General features: G+C 42.6%; 1 protein-coding gene across 1 annotated transcript; it reads right to left on the reverse strand.

Moving 5' to 3' along the window:
- Positions 1-16: 16 nt before the first annotated feature.
- Positions 17-25,606, reverse strand: itga3b (integrin, alpha 3b). Its single transcript, XM_071462344.1, has 26 exons — positions 25,262-25,606; positions 12,858-12,985; positions 12,035-12,117; positions 11,215-11,464; positions 10,912-11,010; positions 10,480-10,684; positions 9,518-9,711; positions 8,959-9,047; positions 8,722-8,858; positions 8,272-8,358; positions 8,117-8,184; positions 7,736-7,875; positions 7,466-7,612; positions 7,240-7,337; positions 6,655-6,823; positions 6,329-6,403; positions 6,144-6,223; positions 5,896-5,973; positions 5,641-5,743; positions 5,145-5,321; positions 3,832-3,966; positions 3,094-3,207; positions 2,792-2,890; positions 2,527-2,652; positions 2,132-2,287; positions 17-1,735 (listed from the first exon to the last, which is right to left on the reverse strand). Exons 1-25 carry the CDS (start codon positions 25,435-25,437, stop codon positions 2,177-2,179), a joined length of 3,168 nt encoding a protein of 1,055 aa, XP_071318445.1. The 5' UTR covers positions 25,438-25,606; the 3' UTR covers positions 17-1,735; positions 2,132-2,176.
- Positions 25,607-27,601: the final 1,995 nt, after the last annotated feature.

Genomic DNA, 27,601 nt, shown 5'->3' on the forward strand with positions numbered 1-27,601 from the left:
ATAACTGAACACCGAGGGTTGTTGAAAACAATTTAATTACATTGAAACTGCACGGTATAAAAAAAAAAAAAAAAAAAAACAAACAAAAAAAAAAAACACCACCACAGAGGACAGAGTTTGTGCATTGGTTTCAGCCCTTCCCTATTTACTCACAGAGTCAAAGGAGCCTCTGTAATGGCCACAGTCACAAGTCACAGGAGTAGCTGCGGGCTCTCAGGTAGCATGGACTAGAGTGGTAACACAACACTTAGTCCCATCAAAGGCCGCTCAGTGACTGTCTTCTCCTGATCCTGTATATCTTCAGTGCTGCAGGTCGGCCACAACGGCATGGAAACAATCCAAGTGTCAGCTTACTGTCTCATACAAAAACACAAAGCTCAGGGACAGTGAAACAACAAAGGCCAATGACGTATGAATTCATTCAAATAGTCAATTCATCGGAACTTGTCGCTATGTGCAATATATGATCTAACTATCTATGCTGAAGCTTACAATATCAACAAGCCTCCAGACAGATATAGTACCATGTATTCTTTAATCCAGTGTTGTGACTCCCTGTATGTGATATATTTAAAGATATTCAGACAGGTTCTTTACTGTAATAACAAAAGACAGTGTAATAAATAATAATCAAGTGTGCTCCCAAGATCATCATCATCATCAAATGTCGGGTAATTCTACATACAAACAAGAACCTATTGCTTTTCAGCTTGTTGCATGGGTGCTCGGATGACTCTGATTTAATGTAGGCCATTAAAATGTATCATTCACCAATGAGTGCCACTTTTACTCTGTACCTGTCTGTATTTATGTTCCTGAAGCGAGGGAAGTAACTTTTCTACGTAGCTTGAATAATACAAAGTCAGGTTCTGCATATGAGAGCCACAACTGCATTTCAGATGCTAGTCTACGTAATGCTTGCCAAACACTGACACGCACATCACATACAGACACTTTGTCACTCATCACAGAGTGGATGCCGGTCAACTTATTTTGAGTGCAGTTGGAAAATTGCCCCCGGAACGACTGATGTAGGTTTTAAACCTTTACATAGCCTTCAACCACTGACCGCAAAGTGATGCCTGGCGACAGAGCAGGAAGGGCATATACAATCACGGAGAAAATCAATGGACTCATTCCTCTGATTAGAGAGAAAAACAGAACTGGTGGAAATGAAACATGATGAAGGACCGGTAAGTTTGCTCAGAGGATTCAGAAAGAAAAAAAAGGAAAAGAAATGAAAGTGTACATGCAAACACTGAGTAAAAACCTGCAACGTAATCAAAACAATTTACAAATTACTCTTGAATGCAACCTCAATTCCAATGTACAACACTGCATTCTTTAAAAATACTTAACAAATTACAATCTCTGAAACAAAAATGTTCAGTATATTGCACTGAAAGTTGATGGAATCTACTAAAACTTAAAGGAGTTTCTTGTTGAATGCTTTATCCAAAGTTGGTCCATGCACTGCAAAGTCTATGTGGCTCAAATGAGCCCAGTGCTCTTTTGTTTGGCCCGTGCCAGTGTGACGTTGAGTGGTTCAGGGTTCAAATTAAAGGCCTCAGTAGTAGTAATGCTGCATCTCTGTCCAGCTGGTGATCCAATACTTTTTCTGTGGCTCCTCAGGCTGAAATCCCAGATTGAACTGATAGCGCTCAGCCTTGCGAATTTTCACCCCCTGGTGCTTTGGCATTATCCGGTAGTAGATGGCTCGCTTAAAGAATCCAAGCTGGAGGGAAAAGGGAAGAGAGGGTGGTGACATTAAAGGGGATACACTGAAATGGCAGGGGAGCTGGGATCATTGACGGGTCGAGAGGAAGATTTGGGATTCAGAAGCTGAGGAAAATCAGGTTAGGTAGCAGAGAGACCCACAATATCCTACTGCATAAGACGGAAAAGATGGATAAAGTAGTGAAAACAAAAGTGATAGAAAGTTATCAGCAGTACAATGCACAGTATTAGCCTGAAAGGGAAACAGGAGAAATGTTAGTGACAGTAACTACAGCACAAGAAGCTGGTGGAAAGTGAAGAGACAGAAAGTGAAGAGGTAAGTTGAATCACACCCCAAGCTTAGCGCTGTCATTAAGAGAATCCATAGAAAATCCATTTGAAGGGGTGTTTTTACCCAAAAGCCCCACTGGTGTGTGCTGTCTGGGGACCCATGGGGGCCTCAGTAGTCCTCAGTCAGCCTCTCTGTCTCAGAGGGCTGGATCTTCATCTCAGCCTTCTGGGCCTTGGCCTCATACATCTCCCTCCTGCTGGCCCTCTGGAAGAAGCCACACTGGGGGTGGAGGAGGATGAGGGTGCATGGGGAGGGAGGGGTAGGTCAAAGGTTAGACTAATGGCTTGATATGGAGTTTATAGACGTCAGATGAATGGGTCAGCAGCTAGCATGTAACCCAAACAGGATGTTTGGTTGTGAGTAAATGAATGGTACAAGTGGAGCGATTCGGAGAAAGTCTGTGTCTGCAGATTTACAGCATGTCTGTGTGGTCAGTGCGATATGATCTGTGTTCTCACCTTCCACAGTATAAGAATTATGATTCCTAGTAGTAGAATTCCGGCTACTGCTGCTGAGATGATGATCCACAGCGGGAGCTCATAGGGCGTCTCCACTCCCTCCACCGGTTCTATTTCTACTGTGAACTACAAGAAAGGTGGTGACAGTCAGGTAAAATCATCATCATCATCATCATCATCATCATCATCATCATCATCATCATCATCATCATCATCATCGTCGTTGTCGTCGTCATCCTTGTCGTCATCCTTGTCATTTACGCACCATGGTGGTCTGGCTGTCCATCTTGATGGTTGGTTTATCTGTAATGAGCTTCAGTGTGGCTTGACCTCTGACTGTGACTCTCAAAGCATTGGAATAATCCTGCAGGAACACACACACACACACACAGAGATGGAGAAAGAGAAACAGAGTCAAAAGATTTTCATAAAGAAGTAGAAGGCTGTAGTTGCCCCAGAAACTGAGAAATACTCAGGACCTTGGAAAAACCCCTTTGCCATTGGTCTAGTCTTGAAATATGAGGTTTCTACCCAGTTTGTTTGTGTGTGTGTGTGGCCGCAGCGAACCTCTAGCATTGTGCTGTTCCACAAACGGGACCAGACATGAATCTTGGCTGAATCCGTCATGTTGAGCAGTGGGCAGCTGAACTTCACACATTTCGCTGTCCCCATGGAGCATTCCTTCAACACACAATGAGAAACACAATATTAAACAATTGAACAAACATGGACAACTGCTCTATTTCGCTTTTGCGGATTTTCTAGTTTGCGCACGGCATTCAGGCATTGATAGAAAATCTCTCATAAACCTTGGATACTGTAAATTCTACAGCCAAGGAGCCGTGACTGTTAAAGTCAGTTCTGTTGTTATAGGAGCTCAAGGGAGACTGTCAGTGTTAGAGAAGATTCACTTCTGTGCTGAGTGATATATCTGTACTGTAATATATGTGGAGGGAAAGGAGGCCATTGCTGGTGATACTGAACCAACATGTCCTAACAAATATTGGATGGATTACAATGCAATATTCAAAAAAAATGTGGATTTATCTACAAGTTTTTATTTTATTAATCTTGATTATGCCCAGTATACAATAATGTAACCTCACTGTTCATAATGTAGTGGGGACACATAGATAGTGTAGCGTCTGTATATGACTCTTTAACTTGTGATAGTGAACACTGTGTGTGTGACTGCCGAACAGGAGAGGTGAGATGTGAAGACCTCACCCTGACGATCGAGTGTAATAACTTCCAATGACGTGTGAAAGCTGTTCATGAGGGCGCTCAGGCAGATCCATTTCTTACCAACAGGTGGGTCTCTTTTCGACCAGTAACCAGTGTGATGGTCGCCTGTGGCTCAATGACATGTGACTGGGTTGTATCATGAGCATCGTCCACCACGGCCTGTCGCTTAGTACGTCTGGGTCCGCTGCCTGACAACTGGAAGACAAGAGAGAAGGGGGGAGAGAGAGAGAGAGAGAGAGAGAGAGAAGGGAAAATGAATGAAGGAAGCAGAGGAGACAGAGACATTACATCAGAGGGTTAGTAGTAATTACTGGTTTTGATAAAGACATTACCAAATTCTTCTTAGAATAGTATTGTCATTTCCACCGTCTATATGTAGGCCACACGCATTACGATTTTCTATTTAGGGCTCTGTGAGGTTTGTATGTGGCGACACAGATGTTTTTTCCAAAATGTATTTCTGAACAGCTGTGGTTTGGCTTTCAGACCATTTTCACACCACTTTTCTACCACTGACGTTTACTCCAACTGCTCAGACTGCTTCACTTCACTCACTTACAACATATGTCACAAATCTGTGCACAGCACAATACACTCAGTTAATTAAATGTAGTTTTGCTTGATATTAATCCAGTTCAGAGAAATTCACCAAGTGCACTGTTACATTTCCCAAAGGTATCTGAGTGGTAACATCAACAACTATCACACTGTTTTTCAGCCATGCTGCTTTGCTCTAGAGATAGGAACGTCTCAGCCTGGGCTGTACAGTGTGTTTATTGCTGATTAGCAAAAGTTAGTGTGCTAACATGCTGAACACTTTACCTGCCGCGTCACTGTGAGCTTGTTAGCATGCTGACGTTAGCATTTAGTTCAAAGCGCCATTGTGTCTTAGAGCGACCTCACAGAGCAGCTAGCTGTACACTCTTACTGTTGTTCTTTGTCCAAGGCCTTTCATTAAAGCCTCTACCTCTGTTTATTTGTAACCACGTTTGTGGTTTTTCAGAAATGGGACATTTTGGGATGTGCGTATTTCATGGGTGTGGGCAGCAGGAAGCTGCAAAGCATGGAAGAACAGAGAACAGAGATAGGAAAGATTACAAGAAAAATAACATGACACGTAACATGACCCAGGCTGAATATCAACCCAGCCACCTTTTCATGTGGTTTTCCAGCTGAATCACTGGCACTGATTTGTGCATTGTAATCTGCACCTTTAGTGCCTATTTTGGGTTCACATTTTACCTCAGTTTCAATCTGGACAGTGTTTCAAGGCTTCCAAAATATTTAAGACCAACTTGACATTCAGTGGAATGACGCACTAAAAAAAGGGGGCATATTGAGGTTCTAAACCAAAGCTTAAAACAGAGCCTTACAGTCAGGTTAAGCATGTTGACGACTCCTTCTGGAGGGTTACATTCCATCTCTGATTCCCCCTTAACGACGACCTTTGTCAGGTACAGCAGCCACTTGCCGTTGGCTACCTCAGAGGGCCACTCAAACTCCACAGCCAGGGTCCCCAAGTCTCCCAGGGGCTGCCCCCTCATGTTCACCTAGAGAGAAGAGTGAGCAGCACAGAAAAAGGAATCAAACCGATAGTGTGAAATAACAATATGTTGTAAAATAACAGTCAGAGCTGGACTGTAACTTTGTAACTCCTAAATAGTATCCACCCCTGGTCATGCTTACACCACAAACCATGGCTCACATAACAATCCCTTCCCCACGCAATATTAAACTTCTGAAGAATAAAAGCGTTGGCTCCAAAGACTGGGTGGGGATGAGGGAAATGTGGGTGAGTAGCACACATACTGTAGATGCAATATACAGTCTTGGAGGTCTAATATAGCCTGAGTGGTGGAGGTGACTCACATTGAAGGTGAACTCCACCAGACTGCCCACGTCACTGGTGTTTACCATGGCTGACTCGCCCATCACTGTCCCACCAAATTTTGTTTGCACCAAGGCGTTTGCTCTGTACAGGGTGAGAGCGAGAAGTGAATGCACGCTGAGATGTGGTGTGGAAGATAAACGTGATGTGACATTCAGTGCTCCAGCGTCCATGGCATTTCTGTGCTCTTTACTGTATATACACGGCGTCATGGGTTATTAGATAATAGGACTTACATGGAGAAGGAGGGGAGAATGGTATTTTCAATCAGCAGGGCCACAGGCACCGGCTTCAGGTCACTCTGTTCACTAAGACTGAAGAAACAAACCTCATTACAATATTTCATACCAGAATTTATGTCCACAATAACATTACCACAGACAATTAAAGTTAATTTTCAAGGTGCTGTATCAATGTAAAAAATGAACTGGTGCAACCCTTATGGACACTTTAGCCATAGACACAAACAATCTGAAGCACTTACGTGGACAGAAGCAGCTGGGACTCAATCTCTTGTGTGTACAGATTAATCCCTGATGTCTCAAACTTGAGGATAAGTGACACCTGATAATGAAAGCAATGGAGTGAGAAGAATCACAAACCCATCTGAGCAGAGAGAGAGAGAAAAAAAAAAGACGAACTCTGTGAGAGACAGCCATGCACACTTACCCTTTCCTTGCCTTTCAGTGGGTTCCCCAGCTCACAAATCAATGTGCTGTCAAAACTGCATTGTACATCATGATCCTAAACACACAGTCAGCATATTAACCCAGTAAACAGAATTATGAGATTTAGCAGTTTAAGAGAGTGGAGATGCAGCAGGAGAAAGCAGTAACAGTGTTTATTTCTCTTGTGGAAATTGAAGAGAAGCTATTTTTCCATCTTTGTGATAAACAAAATGAACAATCTAACAGTGTCATTTTGTGCTTTTGATGAAAGGAAATAACTCCTAAATGGACATTTCTAGGTCATCTGCTGCCCTCCAGTGGATGTACCGTTGATCTGACGCCAGAGTATCTCAGTGCATCAGGGATGGTGACGTTGAGCATGGCCTGATGGGCGTCCTCAGCCTCCTTCCCGTTGGAAGGCATGTTAGTCACCTCCACCATCATCTTTATTATCTTCATATTGCTGTTGAACTGAAGTACTTGGAATTTGTCCTTCCTGGACATGGACAACATGTATTATTTTTTTAGTTGTTATTTTTGGTCAATTACTACATTTAGGTGTATTAAGCCTAGTATAAAATCTGCTAACAGGCAGAAAAAACTAGCCTGAGTCTGTCCAAAGGTAAGTGTGTGGATTAAACTGGTGATACTATAATGACTATGATGAAACTAAAGATATAATATGTTACACCCCTCTTTCCAGTCTTTATGCTAAGTTAATGATAACTGGCAGCTGGCAGTAGCTTCATATGTACTGTACAGACATGACAGGTGTATCGTCTCATCAAACTCTTGGCAAGAAAGTGTATAAACTTATTTCCCAAAATATTACACTGAAACTTTAAATGGTGCGACATGGTGTAAAAACCATTAAAAGTCAAAGAAGGCTGTGTTAACAGAATATTATTTCACCTGGGGTACGGCTTTTTTTCGTTGTCAACAAACTGGGCTGTCAGCTGCAGGTTACTGGAACATTTGTTGTCTGAGCCACACTCCTTCTGAAAGTTAATCTGCAGCAAATCGAACAAAAAAGATTATATCAAACCTTACAGAGGAACAGATACACAGATACATGTGCTTCGTTGTCTTAGTTATTAAAAATGTGGTATATGAATGTGGCCTATGCACCGCACCATACCTCAGCTCTTTGAGTGAGTTTCTGCTCCTGGCTCAGAACTGGGAAGAAGTCCAGGTTCTGCAGGGAGCGTCTGGACTTAGTTTTTTGTTCATGTAAGGACAGGTTGAGTGAGAAGACCACCGGCTCCAGTTTGTCCCTCACAGGTGCCTGTAAATGCATCCAAGAATTCAATACTAGTCTAAATAAGCTCATGACACTGGCTACAGCAGCTTTTCAGTGAACACATTTACAAATGCATGAACATACACAGCAACTGAAATGAAGACTTACCACAACAACCAGTTTTAGAGTGTGACAAATTTTTTTGGAAGATGGCAGGCTCAGGAGGCCATTATAGGTTGCATCTTTGTCTTGGAAACGAACTCGGGGGCTTCTTCTCTCTATGTCTGCCTCCACTGTGTAGTTCACCGCTTTACAAAGTGGAAACGCACACAGTACATTATAGAACGCAAATGTGGAGTTGATAATACAGCAGTTTCAGACAATGTCAAGAATTCACATCATGATCTGTGAGCGGCTAGGGGGCCAGTGTCTCCATGGATTTCAACAACAGATATAAATTGACTCAAAGTTGCAGCCTTTGTTTATGCAATTTGTTCATATCATTCACTTACACATTACAGGTTATTTAAGAAAAGGAAAGCTGCTTACTGATGTTTCTCTTGAAGTCTTTGTTTCCATTGCTCAGAGTGAAAGACATACACACAGTTGCTGTAATGCTGAGAAACACAAAGGGACGTTAACAAACGTGAGAAAATAGTGAATAAGCCAGTTTCAGAAAGAAGTAATCTGAGATGGTATCTCACCATGGTGTATTTCCGATACACTGATTAGCGTCCACAATATGAGGGTCCACAGTCAAGTTCTTACTTAAGTGGATGACTGGCCGAGCTCTGCAAACAAATAGTGAAAAAAGGAATCAAACTGTACTCATATTTTTTCATAATATAAAGGAAGTACACATATTGGCCTTTTGCAACTGAGACAAACACCTGCAGTAGTTGTGATTATCTTCCATGTTTCGCATCTTCTTGTATATTTTAACTGTTACCAGGTGTTATCTTTTCAGGAACTCATCTTTTCTTTTGACTTAAAACCATTTTCTACTTCACCAAAGGCTCAAGAATTTTATAACCTCATCAGTCACAGGACTTTATTAATACAGTATGCATCTAATAATATCTTAATAGAATGAAAAACAAAAAGGTGAAATGTTTTTTCTCCCACAATGATGGCATGTTTTTTCTTGTTTCTACCTGAGCAGGGCAATGCGGTCGTCTAGAGAACCAACTACGATGTCAGGGTAACCGTTGTCATCCGTGTCCATCCCTCCATTGATGGAATAGCCGAAAGTGTGGAATCCGTTATTACCTACTGTCTTACCCTCAATCACCTACAGAGGGCAACAATGATACATGGTAGATCAATACAATAAATCTGGGCCCGTTCAATTTATGTCTGACGTACATCCATGGCATAAAGTCAGATGTTACCTGACTGGGCTTCTCCGAGATCCCTTGTTTACTTCCCATCCATATGTAGACCTTTCCTGTGTCGTGGAATGGAGCTCCCACTGCAAAGTCTGCAGACAGTAACAATGGAGTGAGATTTCTCAAGGAAATGTATAAAGGCAAGCTGCTGCAAAGGGAAGTCAGGATGTGGAGTGTATTATTCCTCTTGGTGGCAGCATTGCACCACCTAATGATTACTGCAAAACAGTCTGAAATACAACAGGGTCCATTATGTTTCCCTGCTGAGATAATTGTGTTGCAACAATGTATAAAAAACAATGACGCAAAGTCTAACCCAAAGCTTCCTCTCTACAGTGGCTTGATTCCTTTCCACAGCAGAGCAGTGAATGCACCACATTTTAGTTGAGTACATACAGGGTGTAGACAAAGTCATGGACAAACATCATAAACTAGAAGTTCCTGCATTACCATTTCATGAGCTACATCATTTAGTAGCTGCTTCTATTCTTAAACCTGCAGTTGGGTTGCAGTTATTTCCGTTTTGAAGCTGTGTTTTCAACTGTTGCGTTCAGAGTCGTACCTTGGAATCCATCTTGGTTGACATCACCAATGGCAGCAACTGCAAAGCCAAATCCAGAAGCTGTCGGCCCCTTCAGTACTATGCTGGCAGTCTTCTGGAAAGATCCATTCTCATTCATGAAGATATACACTGCTCCACCCTGATCCTTCATACGGTCAAAGTAAAACGGGGCCCCCACAATCAGGTCATTCCAGCTGTGACAGGCAAAGGAAACATCCAAAACATTACACAACATACATTAATATGCCAATACATACATCCTACTTATGAGCAAGCATGCTTCATAATTCACCAACACTACGTTTAGTGTAATTTGACATCTCAAATGTCTGGGTTTGACATGCCACAAAGTTAAACCGGTTTAACTCCTGCATTAAAGGGAGGCACATGATTTTACCATGATGTCATGATGAACACCTTATCTAGGCTGCTGAAAGAAAGGTTTTCTTCTCTCATTGCGGGTCATGCATACATCATTGTCATACATTCTCTGCATAACAGGGTATATCATAGCTGCAGAGCATTCGACCATGAGGCAGCTCAAAAGAACAAGATACATTTACAGGCAATCCATTAAAACATCCGAACACCACCCTTCTGCTTTTCTTCTTTTCCAAATGTGAATTTAGACTTTTAAGCAGGTGGAAGACAGATTGTTTCTGGATGAATGGGCTGCCATCTGTACTTTGTTGTGGTCATGTAGACTGTATCTTTATGCGCTGATCTTTGTTAATTCGGAGCATAGTGTTTAGATTTGAATTAAAATGACTTCCAATTTGGAAATGCTCTCAAACTACAGACATAGTGGATTAAAAAAAAACAATCTCTTTGATTTGAAGCATGTGTAGTAGGAGGTCCAGATAAGAAATAATGTTATGTTCTTATATTCTAAATGTAGTATATAAGAAAAGAAAAGGCTAAAATATAGACGCAGTCACGATTACTGGTTTATAGAAACGCACTCGTCATTGTTGAGGTCGGTGACAGCCAGGCTGCTCCCAAAGTATGAGCCCACTTGTTCCCCGGGGATGATGAGCACCGGTTCAATGACGGTGGTAGCCTTTGTCCCAAACATCACAGAGCCCTTGGACTCATCCCTGGGAGACCCTGTCACTACTGTGTGGTCGTCACGGCTCAGCAGCTTCTTCTCTTCGAGGACTGAATAACCTTTGGTAAAGAGCGTTAGAGATTCACTGTTAAACTGTCATCTGACCTCTGTAAATGCAACACAGGCCTCTTTACAATATCACTATAAAATGGGTCCTGACACTACTTTGTTTGCTTGTCTTTTGTTTTGGCTCTCTTGTTATTCACAATGACAGCTAGGTGTTTATCCTGTTTCCCAATGATTTTATCATTTGTGTGATGCAAAAACACAAGGACTGCATATTCACCGATATAGCTGTATCGTCTATTCAGCTGGCCAAAGGCTTTGCCTGCAGAGTCCCAAGCATTCTCTGGATCCGGATCTCTCCATGTTACGTGAACATTTCCTTTAGAACAAAGCAGAATCAGAAAAACAATGTCAAAATCTGCTTCATGCATAATGGACAGGTTTCCCAGACAGAGAATAATCCCAGAGTTAGACTAACACTAGCTGTTCTTGGATGTGTTTAATCCCTGTCTGTGAAACGTGCCCATTATTTCAATGTTAGGTAACAGAACACTCCTTTTGGCGTTAACTCTTCAGTGCCCACCTTGCCACATGTAGCTGCCTGTGGCGCCAATGTAGACATCAGTGTCTGTCATGCCACCGGAGATGCCCATGTTGCACATGCCCTCCAGCTCCATGTCGTACCCGGGGTTGCAGACCTCGTAACTGTAAGTCTGCCAATCATCGTTTGGGTTGTAGGTCAGATCATTACTCCTTACATAGCACTTCCCTATCATCCGCCTCTGCTCCTCTGTGCCGCCTTGGATGATCTTCACATAACGATGTCCACATGCCTGGACACCAGAGAAGAGTTTGTATTGTAGGGTGTTATGGACTGTTCTAACTTACACTGTGGCTAAAACAGAAGAAACTCCTGTAAATTAAATGGCCACTACTGTATTGTACTAACAGAAGAAAAAACATCTGATAAAAATGACATCATAAAGAGGACGATGAAAAACTCTCTTGAGAATAAAGGCCTTCTGGAAGTACTGGAAATTAATACTATAATGGTTCACCTACCAATATGGATGTGTACCTTAACAGTTACAAATGTTTCCTCAACAAAAGAAACAACATTGTCAATAATTCATATCAAAAGGAAAAAAAGAATCCCTCAGGGAAAAACATAACCTCTTACGCACGAACATTTCCTACCTGCATGTCTAATTCTGTCCTGTGCGTGTGTGTGTATAATGAGTGTAACATCCGGTAGCTGATCATCTTTGAAACAAGATAATGAAATACACAGATTTGTATCTCACCCTGCATCCCCTCAATGCTACGGCGAGTGGATATGTATACTGTACACAGTATGTCAGCTGTGACAGTGACTAAAAGAGTAAAACAGGACGTTATCTCACCAGCACACGTCCCCCCTGCTGGTCCCTCTGACTGGCCACGGTCACACCCAGCCACATGCCCTCCACCATCTCAGAAGGACTTGCTGTGGATGTTTCATAAGCATTAGGGTCACATGTGGTAATTACACTACAGTGTTTAAAAAGGTTCAAATTAACATGAGAACAGAGAGAACAAAATACAGTTTAAAATCCAGATTACTGTAAATGTTTTGTCTTTTATTTAGAGAGCAGTATCAGTTTCAAAATTTCACCACCAGGTTTCTGTTGTTAATTCAGCATCATATTTTAACAACATCAAACACAGTACACAGTCCAAAGTCACCCATGTCCAATCACCCATTATACATTAAGAATTCATGATTATGGAGATCACAGTCACAGAAAAACCAACCTGAACAGTAAAGCTTCATTCAGCCTGGATCATGCCCTGACAGATATTAACCTCAAAAATGTACTCTGACTGGTGCACCCATCACTCCAAGCTCAACATTAAAAGAGATGAGGAATCCTTTTATTATGGTTCTTACTTTTAGCCTCCGGCTGGCTATACTCACCTTAAGGTAGTACAGCGGTAAATCTATCAGTTAATAACCTTCAATTAAGAAAGGATGCGCTTTCAGAGATTCGTATCCTGAAGCTCGTCATGGAGGTGCAGCAAATGATCCTGAATGCTACAGAACATGCCGGGGATTAGACTCTGGGATTGTTAGACTATCGGCCCCTGTGCTCAGTGAACCTTTATTGTGAGCCTGTACAGAGAAACTCTCCCTCTGGTAAATGCCAAAACAATTAATCACATCCGAGAGCTCTGCGTCATGCTTACTTGTGCTGACCAGGTCCATCCTGGAGCAGTCAGTAGACTCTGTGGTAAGGGGACAGGAGTAGACAGCACCCGTTTCATTGACATTTTGTAGAGATTGGGCTTTCTCCTTGGGTGCTCCTGCAAGAAGCCTGAACACACACAGACAGAAAGAAAGGGAGAGACAGATAAAGATTATTACCGGTAGATTATATCAGAGTCATGTCATGGTGTTAGACAATACAACGCAGAGACAGTAGCAGCAACATAAAAAAGATTTCACAGATAATCCTGCTAGTCTAAACACAGAAAAAAAAATCCTGCAGGTTCATATTCTAGTACAGTGAACATGCACAACTTTTTAAATCCAGCACTTAAAAGTAGGGCACTTTGTCCCGATTTAGTATATTAATTTTTAAGGATGACACCTAAGTTACTGAACATGTATTCAATTTCACAAACACACAGTGTGTATGACGTTGGTAGGGCGAAGCAGTCAAAGCATGACCCGTAACAAGTCTGGGCACCACATGCACAGACAGACACACACAAACTAGCTTCTCGGTGATGGACCTGATCTTTCTGTCCACTCACCCAGACACTCCCTACATCAGCACCTTTTAACACACCACAGAACTTTGAAGTAGAGGGATTACCCTCTCTGCGAGGCTCTGCGCTGGGACACACTATTTACTGTCAGCACAAGATTTATTGGCTCCACTTTGTAGGCGGAAGGTGCAGACAGTCTTGTTTTCAGTGCGTGTGAGACATGACACGCTGCACGATGTGGGAAGCAAAAGCATACAGTGGTGTAGTAGTGTTTGTTAGGCATGTCATCGTTTTCATTCAAACTCTCTGAAAATCCTCAGACCTTTCTGGTTGAATGTGGACATGTTCCTGGCAGTGGTGAATAATGAAAAGCGGAAAATGGTGAGTCAAGGGGTCAGTCAAGCTTGTAGGTATATCAGCTGCAACTGTGGGGTAGCTACCTTCCTTACACGCACTGATAAGCAAGAATAAATACAGATAATGGGTGTAGACTTAAAAGACACCTTAACAGAAAGGTCATTGTGCCTTCAAATCAAAATCATGAGTCAGCGTTGCATTGATCCAACTTCAGGATAGATTGTGTTTTCGTCTCTTAGTATGTTTACTGTTTTGCACCCAAACATACAAATTCCTCGGTCGGTGGAAAACCTACTTGGCAATAAACCAGATTCTGATTCTGATTGTTTCGGAGTTACAAAATCTCGTTCATGTTGAGCCATTCCTGCTCACACGTTACTCACCAGGCACACAGTGAGGTGGTGTACCAGTCTCTACCACTCCACCACAGCCTAGGCAGGATATTTATACATCACTCTTAGATAGACAAAATGCCCCCATACATATTTGTTATCTCATCACAAGAGCATCTCAAGAGCAAAGACAAATATATTTTCTCTCTTATGTGTCGCCATGTCAGCGTGAACAGACTGAGAAATTTTGTTTTTGCATTGAAAATCATCTTGTGAGTTGACTTCCGCTGCTAATCTGAGATTGAATCACCTTTTTACAAATTTGAAAGTTGACCATCTGGGAGATGAGAAAATTTCTAACCTTAGTTCAATAGTAGTGAAATAAATTTGACCTATATCTAGTCTCATTACAACCAGGATAAAAACCAGAGCTATAAGAAAACCATCTCATTGTGTCTCTGTTTTTTCATGAGTGATATATAATATCCCTGAACTTTACATTGAATTTTTTCCACTGATGCGTAAAAAAAACAGACGTCACCACGCTGTGCCTGCATCATTTGAAACAGGTACAATTATCCCTTCTTTCTGCTACCAGATGTGCATCATCAGCAATGAATCAATTATCTTGCCAGAATGATGACAACCAGAAAGAGCCAAGATGGCCTCTGAGGGCCAGCAGTTTTCAGCTGGACTGGGAGGAAGTGGCCTTGATTCAGGTGGACATTCAGTAATGAGGACAGCATCTGAGATTCCACAGAGGTTTGTAGTTGTTAGTAAGACTGATAGATATGTGGAGAATCAGGGCCACAGACTCCCACTGTGAGGGTGTGGAGGCCTATTCTGTAATCTAAAGTATTAGTATGTACAGAAAATGGAAGCGAGCAGGTGTGTGTTTTCAGCTTACATGACTTGACTCTCTACTTCCAGAGCCATTAAATCAGAAGTCATGGCCACCCAACGTGCTTCTCAGCTGTAAGAGGCACAGAGTGTCTCAAAACACCAACTTACAAGGTTAGCCGTTCTTCTGGGAAAACCAAGCAGCACAAGAAAGAGCAAGAAAGAGCAAGAATGAATGAGGTCAAGGCAGAGAACAAGCAAAACTCTTACAAAACACTTAGAGACCAGTTAGGGTGAACTTTGATCAAACTGAGTAGAAATCCAGAGGAATTAGGGCCCAAAGTCCAGTGCTAACCACACATGCTTCAGGAAGGCTTGGATAACCTTGGCTGGCAGAGTGTTTTTTTTTTTTTTTTTTTTTTGTAGCAACCCAGAGAAAAAAACCTGTGCAGTTCAACCCGACCTCATAAACATACTCACTGTCGTCTTACTGTCTCAACAGAGCCACGTGGGGTCACCTGTGTTTGTTGTGGAAATTCTGATGAATTGATGCCATCAGCATTGACATACAGTGGAGGCACAGCTTTACAACTAAGCAGCAGTATTTTCAGCCTGAGAAATGCTGGCGTTACAGCTGGTGTTATAATTTATGTAGGAAACGCTTCAATCAAGGGAATAGTTTGACTATTTTGGGAAATACTTTCTTTGCAGAGAGTTAGATGAGAAGATTGATCCAGTTCTCATGTCTGTACGGTAAATATAGAGGTATGGGCAGCAGCCATTAGCTTAGTAGCAGGGGAAAACAGGCAACATAAATTCTCTTTGCTATAATGATCCCATCCCATTCTTCAAAGAGAGCCCGCTAGACCACATGTTATTATTAGCCTTTGCTTCGGTTGAAAACTTTCCAAATGTCAATTTTTCATGAGGAATAAAAGCTGTTTTTCAGATTTTTGACCTCTGGTCTGTCATATTATGTGAAAGGATATGAAAGGATTTCAGTCTCAACCCACGCATAAAAATGACCAAAGCCTGAGTTACAAACAGTTGACTCAGCCATGACAGCACATCTAATTTCCTGTCCTGTTCCGACTGCGACAGTGTGTGCTCTCCACCTATCTACCTCCCTGCTCATCACCTCCTCATAAACATGCTGTCAAAGGCCCAGGGAAGGGAAGGGCAGGGAAGAGGGGCAGCTGCATTCCTACTCTGAGGACATGTTGAAATTCGCCCCCCTCTGCCTACGAAGTGATCCCAACGGCTGGCTAAACCAAACATTCACCGCAGCAAACACACCCAGCTAAGGTGAGCGTGGCCGCATTCTTGGCTCCCTGAAGAAGGGAGTTAGACAAACTGCTGTCCATTCAGATCAGTGGTGTTTAGATAAATAAACAGAGGTAAGCTCATCTAGTCATCTTAATCAGCGCTTCCCACTGACGGAGCCCAGAACACGGGAGCAGGAGGAGGTATTAAAAAGGGAGTGAGAGGCAAGGGAGGAGGGCGAAACAAGGTGATCGCTCTTTGTCTCACAGAAAGACGAAGACTCAGTTTGGTGAACAAACATCTGTCTATGAAACACTTGACATAAAACGTGTAGCTTGCTTGTAGTTAATTAAAATTAAGCTATAATTTCTCATGCTCTCAAACCCCGACCTGACTGTTCCTGACTCACCAGTGGCAGCAAAACCAGGAAACCCGACTAAATTAAAGATGACTAAAACCTTTAGGATGACATTTTCTCTCTATCTCTCCAGTTTTTTTTTGGACAACAAGAAGAGACATTATGCAGGGCCAGTCAATCATGCTTACAGAAGAGCCTAATGCAGTCTCATTCGTCTGCATCTGGGTCTAGTCTCAACACGAATATGATGACACATGATAGATAATGTGCACAACTAGCGCACAACTTATCACCCTGCTGGCCTTTCTCTTGAATGTCAAGACATTTGAAAGTGGGAAAGTAAGAGAAAGTGAGTGACAAAGAGGCTAAGATGGAAAATGAGAGTAAGATTAAAAGCAAAAGAGGGAAGTGAATGCTTCTACATCAGCTTTACACACATGATTGATCATCTGTTCAGATAAGGCTTAGGCCAACCCGTTTGTCACAGGGTGCGGGAGTGGTCCACAGGACAGGCAAAGAGACAAGATCTTCAGCGACATGTAAGACAACCTCAGGGCCTTTGTTTCACTATCAGCAATGCAGCTCCTTTAAGTCTGGGACAGATATACAATATATACAACACATGATGTAAGAAGTCATGATTAGTTATTAGTGATCAGTGATTAGTGTAGTTGAATCCATATTACAATAGTTACAATTTTTCTGTCGTTCAACCAGTGTCACTCTTTCTAGAATGCTATATGCAGCAGTGGACAAATACTGTGGGTGATGATTTTGTTAACTGAGCCACAACCTCAGGATGCGGATTCTCAAAAAACACAACTAACACAGTTAACTGATCCAGTCATGATTCTGCTCTAATACATCACGTAGAGCAGACGCAGGTCTACCTCCTCTGCAGTTAAAAATGTGGTGCTTCAGGCTGCTTTTGTCAGACACACTGGTAACAAGTAGCCACAGGTAGCTGTTGCCCCTGGTAACAAGGTGCTGTCGTATAAGGATACAGAGAGAGGTTTGGTAGGGATGGACGGTTTAAGTGATGTGAAGAGGAGACACTTTTAACTGTTGAATGTTTTTTTTTGCATGAACTCTGTATGATGCCTTTTATGTGTAAAATTTCACATAAGATAGTTCATCAAAATGCTGATGTTGCCTGTGAACGGTTTTCAGGATTTGGATTTGGAGTGCGTTTGATAACGCACAGATGGAGCCTACGTTTGCCTTTAAATGGCTGCACAGAGCTGAAAAAGGGAAGGGCCTTCATACTGTACATACAAGCTGTGAGAGACTGACCTTAGCCTTTACTTTATCTTACTGGTGCCACTGTCATAATAAGAACAAAAGTGGAGTTGTTTCTGTATAATAGATACGTCTGCTTGTTGAAGAATGTGGGTGAAACAAATAAGCAAAATATGAATAAAAGTGGTTTTCCTCTCATTGCAGCACACGATGGATCACCAAGTTACCAAACAAGTACAGGCAAGGAACAGCCACAGAAACGCTATTAATCCTTACCCCTAGTCCTAAATCCATTTAACACACAGATATACAAACACACTCACATATTTTTCAGAATGACATAAAGCTATTGCACTAAAGGTAACTCATTTCGATTCCAGGGAAACACTGCCACTTAGACCCACTAAGCAAATAAATGGAGATAATATTGAATGGAGTGACTCAATTTGAAGATTGAATTAGACATGAGAACAAAAGGAGACCAGGGCTGCGTCTCTTTATGCTCTTGTAATAGTGTAATGACTTTACTGAAAGATGAGAGGATGAGGTTGATATAGACATGGTGTGTTACAGTGTGGTCCACAATTACTGCGCTGGACGGTAAGAGGACGCAAAGTCACATGATGAACGCATACGTGTGTGTGTGTGTGTGAGAGAGAGAGAGTTTCTCTGCCTGTTCTGCTTCCAGTGTGGTTTCATTATAATACAACAGCCCTCTGATAAATCCAGTTCTTTGTAATTCCAGGAAACACTCTCACAAAGCAGAAGGTGGGGTGGAGAACACACATTTCTATCAGACTATTCACAGTGAGCACGCCTCGTCGTTAACACACCAACTCCGGTATGGGCCTGCACGTACAGAACATGGCTCACAGATGAGTCGTCTTTGGACAAACAGTGACCTGACAGCTTCTGCCTGCTGCAAGTAGAGAAGTGTTGGTCACTCAGACCTGCCCTCACAGCACCTGAGCCTCTCAGGATTTTCACATTTTTCTGTCTTTATTTGTCTTTATCTGCCCGGCCCAGGCAATATGGTGTGTATCATCACTAAGATATTAATACATCATACACATTTTTCCATCCATATATATATGTGTGTGTATATATATATATACATATACACACACACACACACACACACACACACACACACACACACATATATATATAGAGTGTGTGTGTGTGTGTCTGTGTGTGTGTGTGTGTGTGTGTGTGTGTATATATATATATAGATATATATATATATATATTTACCCAGTTGTGGTTAAAATGTAAGCCTGTCTAGTCAGAACAATGCTGCTGTAATTTCATCTGTTCTTTTTGTTTCTAAAAGCCTTAAAATGTTTGTTTTTCAGGTTCTTGCCCTACAGTTCAGCCTAGTACGACTTTTCACACTGTAGTTTTTGATGGTGATGGCAATTTTAAACAGTGAAGCAGACTAGTCATAGAAATTGTAAAAAAAAAAAAAAAAAAAAAAAAAGGTAATGAAATGCTGATAAATGGTAATGTAATCGTGAGGGAACAACATATGGCAGAAATTAAAAGCAGTGCATCTATTACTGCTGATCAAAAGAGAAAAAGCACAGAACAACTGGATAGTATTAAGTGAAATGAAATATCAGTGTCCTCCTGTGTGCCACAGAGACATGAACTCAGGTCTACCGGGGTATCTCAGCTGGGCAAACATCCTGTTTGAAGCCCACCATCTGCCATGGGTGAAACAGTAACAAGAGCGCAAACTAATTTAGACCCAGTGCGACAAATTAAACATGGCAGGTCATCCCCTGATAATAAGCTAACTCACTTTTCATTAGCAACGAGCAAAACCTGACAAGGACAATGCAATGTGTGCTCATATCCGTAGGTTGATCTGCTAACTATGACCACCCAGAGTCTGATGTCACTGGATGAATGATATCACACGCACACGCACACACACACACACACACACACACACACACACACACACACACAGCTGGAAAGCGCCTGAATGCATGTTTGTCAGTGACCCCACACCACACCAGCACACCTCCATCCTGCAAGCTCACATCACGCAGCTACAGAAGAATCCACAGGAGACTCACAGTATCAGTAACAGTGTTTTCCATTAACATTTTGACCCTGCTGTACATAAAGGGCGAGGAGGGTGGGGGTGGGGGAGGGGTGGCGGTTAGGGTTTTACAGGTGGACTACCTCACAGCTACAACAGAGCTGACTGCAACACTGTTAGCGTGCCTGCTTAGTGCCAAGTTTTCACTCAGATATTACTCAGCTCATATAAAAGCAGAGCAGGTGTGTGTACGAAACATCTGCTTTTACCTGTTGAGGCCCGGAAAACCGGTGAAGCAGACTCCACTTTTATCAGTAAACTAGGCAGAAACCATTTTCAGCAGATTTTGTATTACTAAGGACAGACAAACACTGACTTCCACATACACATGCCAAGCGTAAACCAATACTTCAGGATCATTTCCCCTTGATGATGATAAATGGTATGAAGAGAGAAAGGAACTGAAATATGTCATTTTTTCTAGCTACAGGTAGCCCTCATTAGCCCAGAGGCCAGTTACTCCGGCTTCTTTTACACGCTGTTTCAGGGCATTTGTACAGCCGGGGGAGAAAAGGCGGATCTCTTACAGTTTTGTTAGGATAGAAACAGCCTTCACTGCAGGTATATCCAGTGAAAGCCCCACCATAGAGAATCTCCTCTGTGGAGATTAGCAGGACCCCTGAGGTCCCGCTGGGATCCATTTCAGCACGTTATTAGAAGCTGTCATTCATTCTGCCGCTGCACAAAATGCAACTCATGCCATTACCAACTGATTGGTTACAGGCAATAAACAGCTTAAAGATTAGGGCCAGTCACCATGCGCTAACTTACATGTAACTTTAGCGAGGTCTTGTTCTGCTGCAGTGGCTTGGCCTAAAACTTTTAAAATGCCCCAACAAACCCCTTTGTTCGCAGCCCTTTGAATTTTCTACCAGTCTGCTATTTGTCCCACTTTCCTGTTTTTGATTTCATAGTTTTTACTGTTGGGTAATACTTTTAAATAAGGTAGTGTTTATAAAGCATTTATAAGATCACGGATTTCAGGTTGCCAAGTTGTAAAAAGCCCACCTGGCTGATGATGATGGGTTTCTATTAATTACAACTTCCAGTATAAACCCTCTGTGACAGGCATCTTAATAGAAGAAAGTACCCAGCAATAAAAACCACAAACTGACTGACTGACCTACAAGTAAATATTATTGCATTGCTAAAAATACTTGAATCTTGATCTTTCAATTTAATCCTATTTAATCAAACAAATAAAATTGACTAATATTATCATTATTTTTGTCATATGACCATAAAGGGTTTGGCAGTAAGTATTAGATATGGAATATTTTATACAGCTTCCTATACATTTATATAGTAAAAACAGAATTATGTTTTAATAAAATATAGTTAGCTACAAACATCTTCAACAGATATAAAACCAAACGAAAATCTGTAATGCTTCCATTTCACACAGACACATCAGTAACACAACAACTTCCTGGCTCTCATGTAACACATGTATGAGGGTCTGATGGACAACACAGGAGACTTATCTGAAAATGTTTCACTGTGGCACAACACTAGTGGTCTGAAAGACCCACTTCAGAGACACAGAACACTTGTATTTGCTTGACAAGGAATGTTGGATCATGGCCAAGTCGGACATACCCACCTGCATCATTTACATTAGCCTGCACTACAGAATGTAATGTAGTATAACGCATTAGGTCATTCATTTTAAGTTACACTTCAAAAACATACTTTTGAGTAGCAGACGAAAGCATTGAATGGGAGTCCTCATTCAGCGGAGCAGATATTATGTGTCCACAGTACCCAGCTTTTCACAGCTCACAGCCCAGTACACAATGCTGTTCCTGCACACAAAAATACCAGGCTACAGACACATTCACACTTCTTCCTGCTGTGCAAACTCGCTGCCACTGGAAAACATTGTAAGTGGCATAAATCCAAGCTGTTCTCTCCCTCATTTAAGGGAGCAAAGGTTTTGCAGCTACATTTCCAGCCAACAGGTAGCTGAGTGTTTGATAGCTTTCAGAGCTAAGAGAGATTTTGGATGGAGTATCACCTTGATGTCGTTCCAGGGCACTAATTCCTGAAGTCTTAAACAGAATGACAGTTAAAGTTTAATACTAGAAGATGACTAATGCAGGTTTGATGCAGCGATCCATCCTCATCTGCTGCTTTACATTCACTTAGCAAAAGAGAGATTTGATTTTTATGATATCACTCTAAAGAAAAGCAGAGCATGTTCCTGTGCATATTCAAACTGAGCATCAGACTGTTTGCGACTGTAAACCTTACAGCAAGTCAGCCCGGCTAATCTGCACCTCACAGCAGAAAGGGGAAGGCCCCGTCAAATTAAATGGCTGACTTTCATGGCCTCAGGCCACAGCAGTCAGACAGAGATGAGCTGGAAAAGCAAAGGCACTTCAGCTCTGATTAACTATTCATCAGTCAGAGGAATTAAATTCTTTTGCTCAGGTCGCAGAGGCTCCCATCTATGAAATGAAGGGATTCTTGCCTGCTGCAGAGGAAACAGAATCATTTTCTGTTTTGGTAAGATTGTCCGTGTTCCCCAATAGTCTCCAGAGTCATCATTCTCACTCCTGTCTTGTCTCAACCTGAAACCTGGCAGGTTGTGACTGTGCAGAGAAGGCTAATACATTCCAGGCATACCATGGGGTCAGGGAACTGGAAGAGCCAATAGGTGGCCAGCTGACCGCCCATTCCCTCCTCCCTGTTACAACAGAGAACAAAAAAGCCCTCTCAGGGAAAAAAAAATCTCTCTGAGACATTAAATGGGTGATTCAAAGAGAAGGGGGAGTGGGGAGGTGAATACCCTGTACAAATTAGCCTCAGGTAGCTTCTAGATTCTTCAGGTGCAGCCCTTCCCCAACTAACTTGGTCTACTAATTGGTCATGCCCCCCCCCCTCCTATTGGATAATAGTCTGCATGTTAAGAGGTTAAGAAAAACTTTATTGCACTCACTTAATTGCGCAACTGGGAGTGGAAACCCTTTGTCTTGACTTTTATCCTGGACTCTGTCTGACTAATGCATGCACAACAGAGGGGCCACTTGTAAACGTGTACGTGCACATGTCACGACTGGTTTATATGCCCAGTTCTGGCATTTTTCAAATATTCACACTCTAACTCACACCAGTAATGAGAAAACCTGTGACAAACAGCTCCGCGGTGCAGGGAGACAATTCAAGGGCCACAAAAGAAGCCGGACGACACAGAGGAAACAGACAGGACTGTAAAACCAGCCCAAACATGGGACACACCACCAGGACGTTATTACTGTATGTGTCTTAACAGAATCACAGAGTACGTGCACAGCTAGGTCTGAGGACGGAAAGACTGTCTCACTGTTTAGTGAGCATTGGTGGCTCCACAGATTACAAGCTCAGGCTGATAGAGAGGACACAGCTGAAACAGGAAAAATAGACTTGACACTTGACACATTTCACGAGACACAATTTCTTTTTCAATAAATTCAGACTAAGTGGGAGAGCTCTTGTTAGCAGGGGTGTATGTTAAAATCACAGGTCACAACTACACTGAGGGGGAAAGTCTAACACCTGTATGCTAGATATGAACCTACAGCCAGCAGCGGGTTAGGTAAATGGTCTGTTAGTGTCAAAGATATATCCTCATAAAACAGACCTGAGCACATATTTACAGCAGACCAATGAGACTTCTTACAGCCTATTTGTCCCTACAGGCCTTAGAGTCTCATTACCACAGCCATGTGTGCCCCTTCTTGGGTTGCAGTCTGTGGACAGAGACTCCCTCCCTCCGGGGACAGGGCCATGATGGCACATCGATCTTGTGTCAGATGGACACTGCTATCAGTTCTATTAACTGGGGAAAATCTCTGTAATGCACATCAACCCACCACTTCACAGAGAGTAGGCAGATAAAGCGGATATGAAAAACTCACTTCACTGGTGACAACACAGAGGAAGTGGGCCCGTTTGCAATTTTCCTCCTGCATTAATCTTCAAAGCAGGATGAGGACGTAGATAACAGCAAGTTATGAGCTCACTGTGTGATCATGGATGCGGAAGGATGGGGGGGGGGGGGGGGGGGGGGGGGGGGCACGGTAATTGGCCGAGGGATATCCTACACTAAACAATGATACAGTTTGAGAAGCTTTCGTTAAAGACAGGAAAGATGTGTGACACACATTCTTGTCCTTGAACAAGAACTAGTCCTAAAAAACAAAACAAAACAAGCATTTGCTTCTATGTAAATCCTCCCAAACAATGTTAAATCCGCATGAGCATTCATGCCATGGTAATAACAACCTACAAATGTTGCAGGCCATTGAACACCTTTATTGCGAAACACAAACTCACTTGTGTCTTAGCTGAATGTCATAGCCTGAGGATAGGTGGAAAGAAAGTAGAGCAGGCTATGTCAGGACTGTCTCTGCATTCCTTCCACACTGGCTGGATATGTACACTGAAGAACAATATGAGAACCCATAAACTCATCTGAGCTAGCTTCTTTTTTTTTTTTTTTTTTTTTTTTTACTTCATTTTCTACATGCCATTATAACCTTAAAGACACGTGTTACTGTGAACTGGAATCACTTGAGAAGCCACAGCTCAGACAAGCTGTGGTGCAGTTCACCTGGCGCAGCTGTTTCACCCGCAGCTATAGTCCAGTTCAAAGAGGTGAAGCAGGAATTATGAAATGTCTTGTTCAGCCATCTATGCCTTTTTCACAAGAGGAGTCAGTCAAGGTTGGGGAAATGAGTGCTATATTGAATGTATATAATAACAGTCTATAGACAGATGGACAGAAATGTGAGACCCCCAAAAAGGAGAGAGAGGTATTCATGTAAACCTGTAACACCCAGTTTTGCATTCACACGCCTTCTGATGCCTGTTTGACGTCTTTGAATGAAACGCACGACGTAGCAACTTTACTCATAATGGCCCAGGAAACAACCTCCGCAAGGCAGATTTACAAGACTTTCAACGAATCCTCTTCCTTCAAAGACAGAGGCTGCAGAAAAACCTGTCTGGGATATTTTCATCCACTAACAACTGCCTCTGAGTAAAGGCCCAAATAAATCCGCAGTGATTTAAACCGCTCCGGTGTCAAACAGGTGGACTTCAGGAACTACTTTGCGTGCAGAAAAGGGAAGCGTGTGATGCGAAAAAACCCTCGGAGGCATATAAAAAGTGTTAAAAGCGACATGGGTGTTAAAAAGCACCACAGTGAGCTGTACGATTTAAAGCGTCGTCGTGGGATTTTGCGCACTGAGCGGGCGCAATAAGCTGCCGGATACAACAGTTGTTTGTCGTTCCGCCTCTTGGTCCACAGCAGGTGCGCAGCTTGTTTGTCTGCGGTCACTATTTTAACCTCTGAATGAGAGAGAAGTGTCTTTCACATGCACAGCTGGTAACTTACAGGTATTTTCTGGAGCCCTCCGTCTGTTGATGCAGAGCTACCGAGAATCCAAAGAAGCTCCCTTTGGTTTTTCCTTCTTTGATCACGGGAAACCGTTCATCTATATTAAATCCGCTGCAGGTTTGCGTCCCTTGGTACACAGCCAAAACAGCGCAGAGTAATAGTCCCGCACACATTGTTTAGGCTGTTCTTGCCTCCTAAGTGCAGTGGGCTTCCCGCAGATCCACGATCAGCGTGGGTCCGGCACGGCAGTCTCCCTCACTGATCTCCGACAGGTAGGCTGCTGCTTCACAGAGACCTCCCCATCGAGAGCCGCCTGTCCCCCTTCGCGCTCAGAGTGTTACTGCCTAGGTGTCGGTGTCTGCCTCCCTCTGCCTCCCTCTGCTGCCCTCCCTTCCTTCCTCTCTGCCCTCCACACCCTTTTGAAACAAGTGCACTCTTGGTTTCATTCAGGCAGACTGCAGACTGTGGTGAAACCGTCGTCTCTCGCTTTTCTCCCCGTGTCTCTGGTTCTCTTTCTCACACGCACATTTTCCACCTGTTGAGGCTCTTGACACCGGAAGGAAAGTTACAAAGCATTTCTCAGGGACAATGGCAGCAAATAACAAAAACTTATTTCTAAAACAGCATATTGATATTGATGTCGTGATGTGATGCTGTGGCTTTTGGGACAGAGATCCAACAACTGATTTAATTATAATTCAATAAACTCCTTATTAATTTCCTTTAAATTGCCTTTTTTGTTTTACTAGCAAAATCACTCATTACATGTTTCTGGGTGTGAAAGTGTCTCCTCCTCAGAAATATTAAACTTTTTTTTTTTTTTTTTTGCATTCATCACCTTCAGATAAAGGCATGGAGAAACTCTACAGACTAAATTATCAGTGTTTTAATGACTTCAATGCAGGATGTTTTGTGTAGGATAAGAACCAGGCCTCCTGATAAAAGTCCTCCAAACCCTTTAATAGACGCATGGCCCACCCTCACATGAGTACTCTTGTGACAGCCACCCCCCCCCTTGCTCTGTTGCCTATTGCTCAAACTTCTGGCTTCCAATAGGCAGTTCATTAAATCCTTAATCCCCTTAGAGAGTTCATGGAACAGGGCAGAGTTTTTAAAAGTATCCTTTCCTTTCCATGAATCCCCCTGTGCCCACTTTCCCTTCTTTTTCTGTCTTTCTTTGGAACCCCTTGGTGACGAGAGACCAACTGCAGCTCCGTCTCCTCCCCGTTCGCTTGAATCTCCACAGTCAGTGTGCCATCTTTCATCCTGTCGGCTTTATTGGATGACTCCTGGCTAAAATCTGGCATCTCTGACCTCCTCTAATTGATGAGCTGAGCTCCCACTCTGCATCTCCTCACACTCCACTCCTCCATCCCAAGTGAAATAATGCCCAATGGGAAATGTAGTTCACTGTGCGCATTCCTCAGACTAACTGCAAATGATTTTTGTGTGCTTCTGTGCGCTTCCAGTAACATTGCCTCCTGTGTTTGAATTTTGAATTCCTTTTCATAGTTAATCCAGGTTTAAAAATTGTGTTTGCATTTACATATTATCATGCAAGTGAATGCTTGTCAGCCCAAAGGTGAGCGCACAACATGCCAGTGTATACAGTGTCAACATCCTGCTGTGGTCTTATCAAGGCATGCATCTGGCAAAGCACTGACACTGAACAGATCGCGATCGTGCAAATAAAGACTCATCTTGACCGGCTTGACTCGACACTAGACAAATGTCTTGAGCGACATTAGCAGAGAGGAATTTAAAGCAACCAAACCACAATAGACGAGCAATCTGACCTCCCCATTTATTTCACTCTGTGTGACTGGTTCTCATGCATTTTGCAAAAGGGCTGGGGAGCACCTGATCCTTAACCCCTCTAGGTCTTAGACCCACCCATTAACAACTGAAAAGTGTCACTCTTGAAAAGTGACAGATGATACTGACAAACAGTGTTCTTGTGTGCTGTCAGAGAAAGATACACTCTTCCATAAGGTGTGTAACTGCAGTGTTGCGATTGTGATGGCTCTGTAGTCATACTAAGCTGCATCTGATAACTTTTCACACTAGAGTAGAGTTAACTTTGAGTCCCTGCCCAGTAGAGAAAGAAAGTTCCAGTTTTGGCCTTTAAATGTGTATTCCCTAGACCCAGCTGTAAACCAACACCAGCCAAAGTGAACCATGGGGACAAAGACTTGAATGCAGTTGCTGCTGCCCCCAGAGTCCTCTCTGCTCTGGACCCTTCCAGTCTTAGCCCACACAACAAACATGGAATGTAATTTGCAATTTATCTCCAGGCTTCCTGTTTTTTTCCTCACCAAACCCACCACTGTCCTCCCC

The sequence above is a fragment of the Trachinotus anak genome, unplaced genomic scaffold (assembly GCF_046630095.1).
Source record: "Trachinotus anak isolate AG129_WGS33_773 ecotype Australia unplaced genomic scaffold, CSIRO_AGI_Tana_v1 ptg000025l, whole genome shotgun sequence".
NCBI lineage: Eukaryota > Metazoa > Chordata > Actinopteri > Carangiformes > Carangidae > Trachinotus > Trachinotus anak.

What these genes read in the sequence shown, in the direction of transcription:
- itga3b (XM_071462344.1), bottom strand. Translation starts at nt 25,437, where the DNA reads ATGTGTGCGGGACTATTACTCTGCGCTGTTTTGGCTGTGTACCAAGGG. An exon ending in GAGGGCTCCAGAAAATACCT is followed by an intron (nt 12,986 to 25,261) that starts GTAAGTTACCAG and finishes GTGTGTGTTCAG; the next exon opens with GCTTCTTGCAGGAGCACCCA. An exon ending in CACTGAAAGGCAAGGAAAGG is followed by an intron (nt 6,224 to 6,328) that starts GTAAGTGTGCAT and finishes TTTCATTATCAG; the next exon opens with GTGTCACTTATCCTCAAGTT.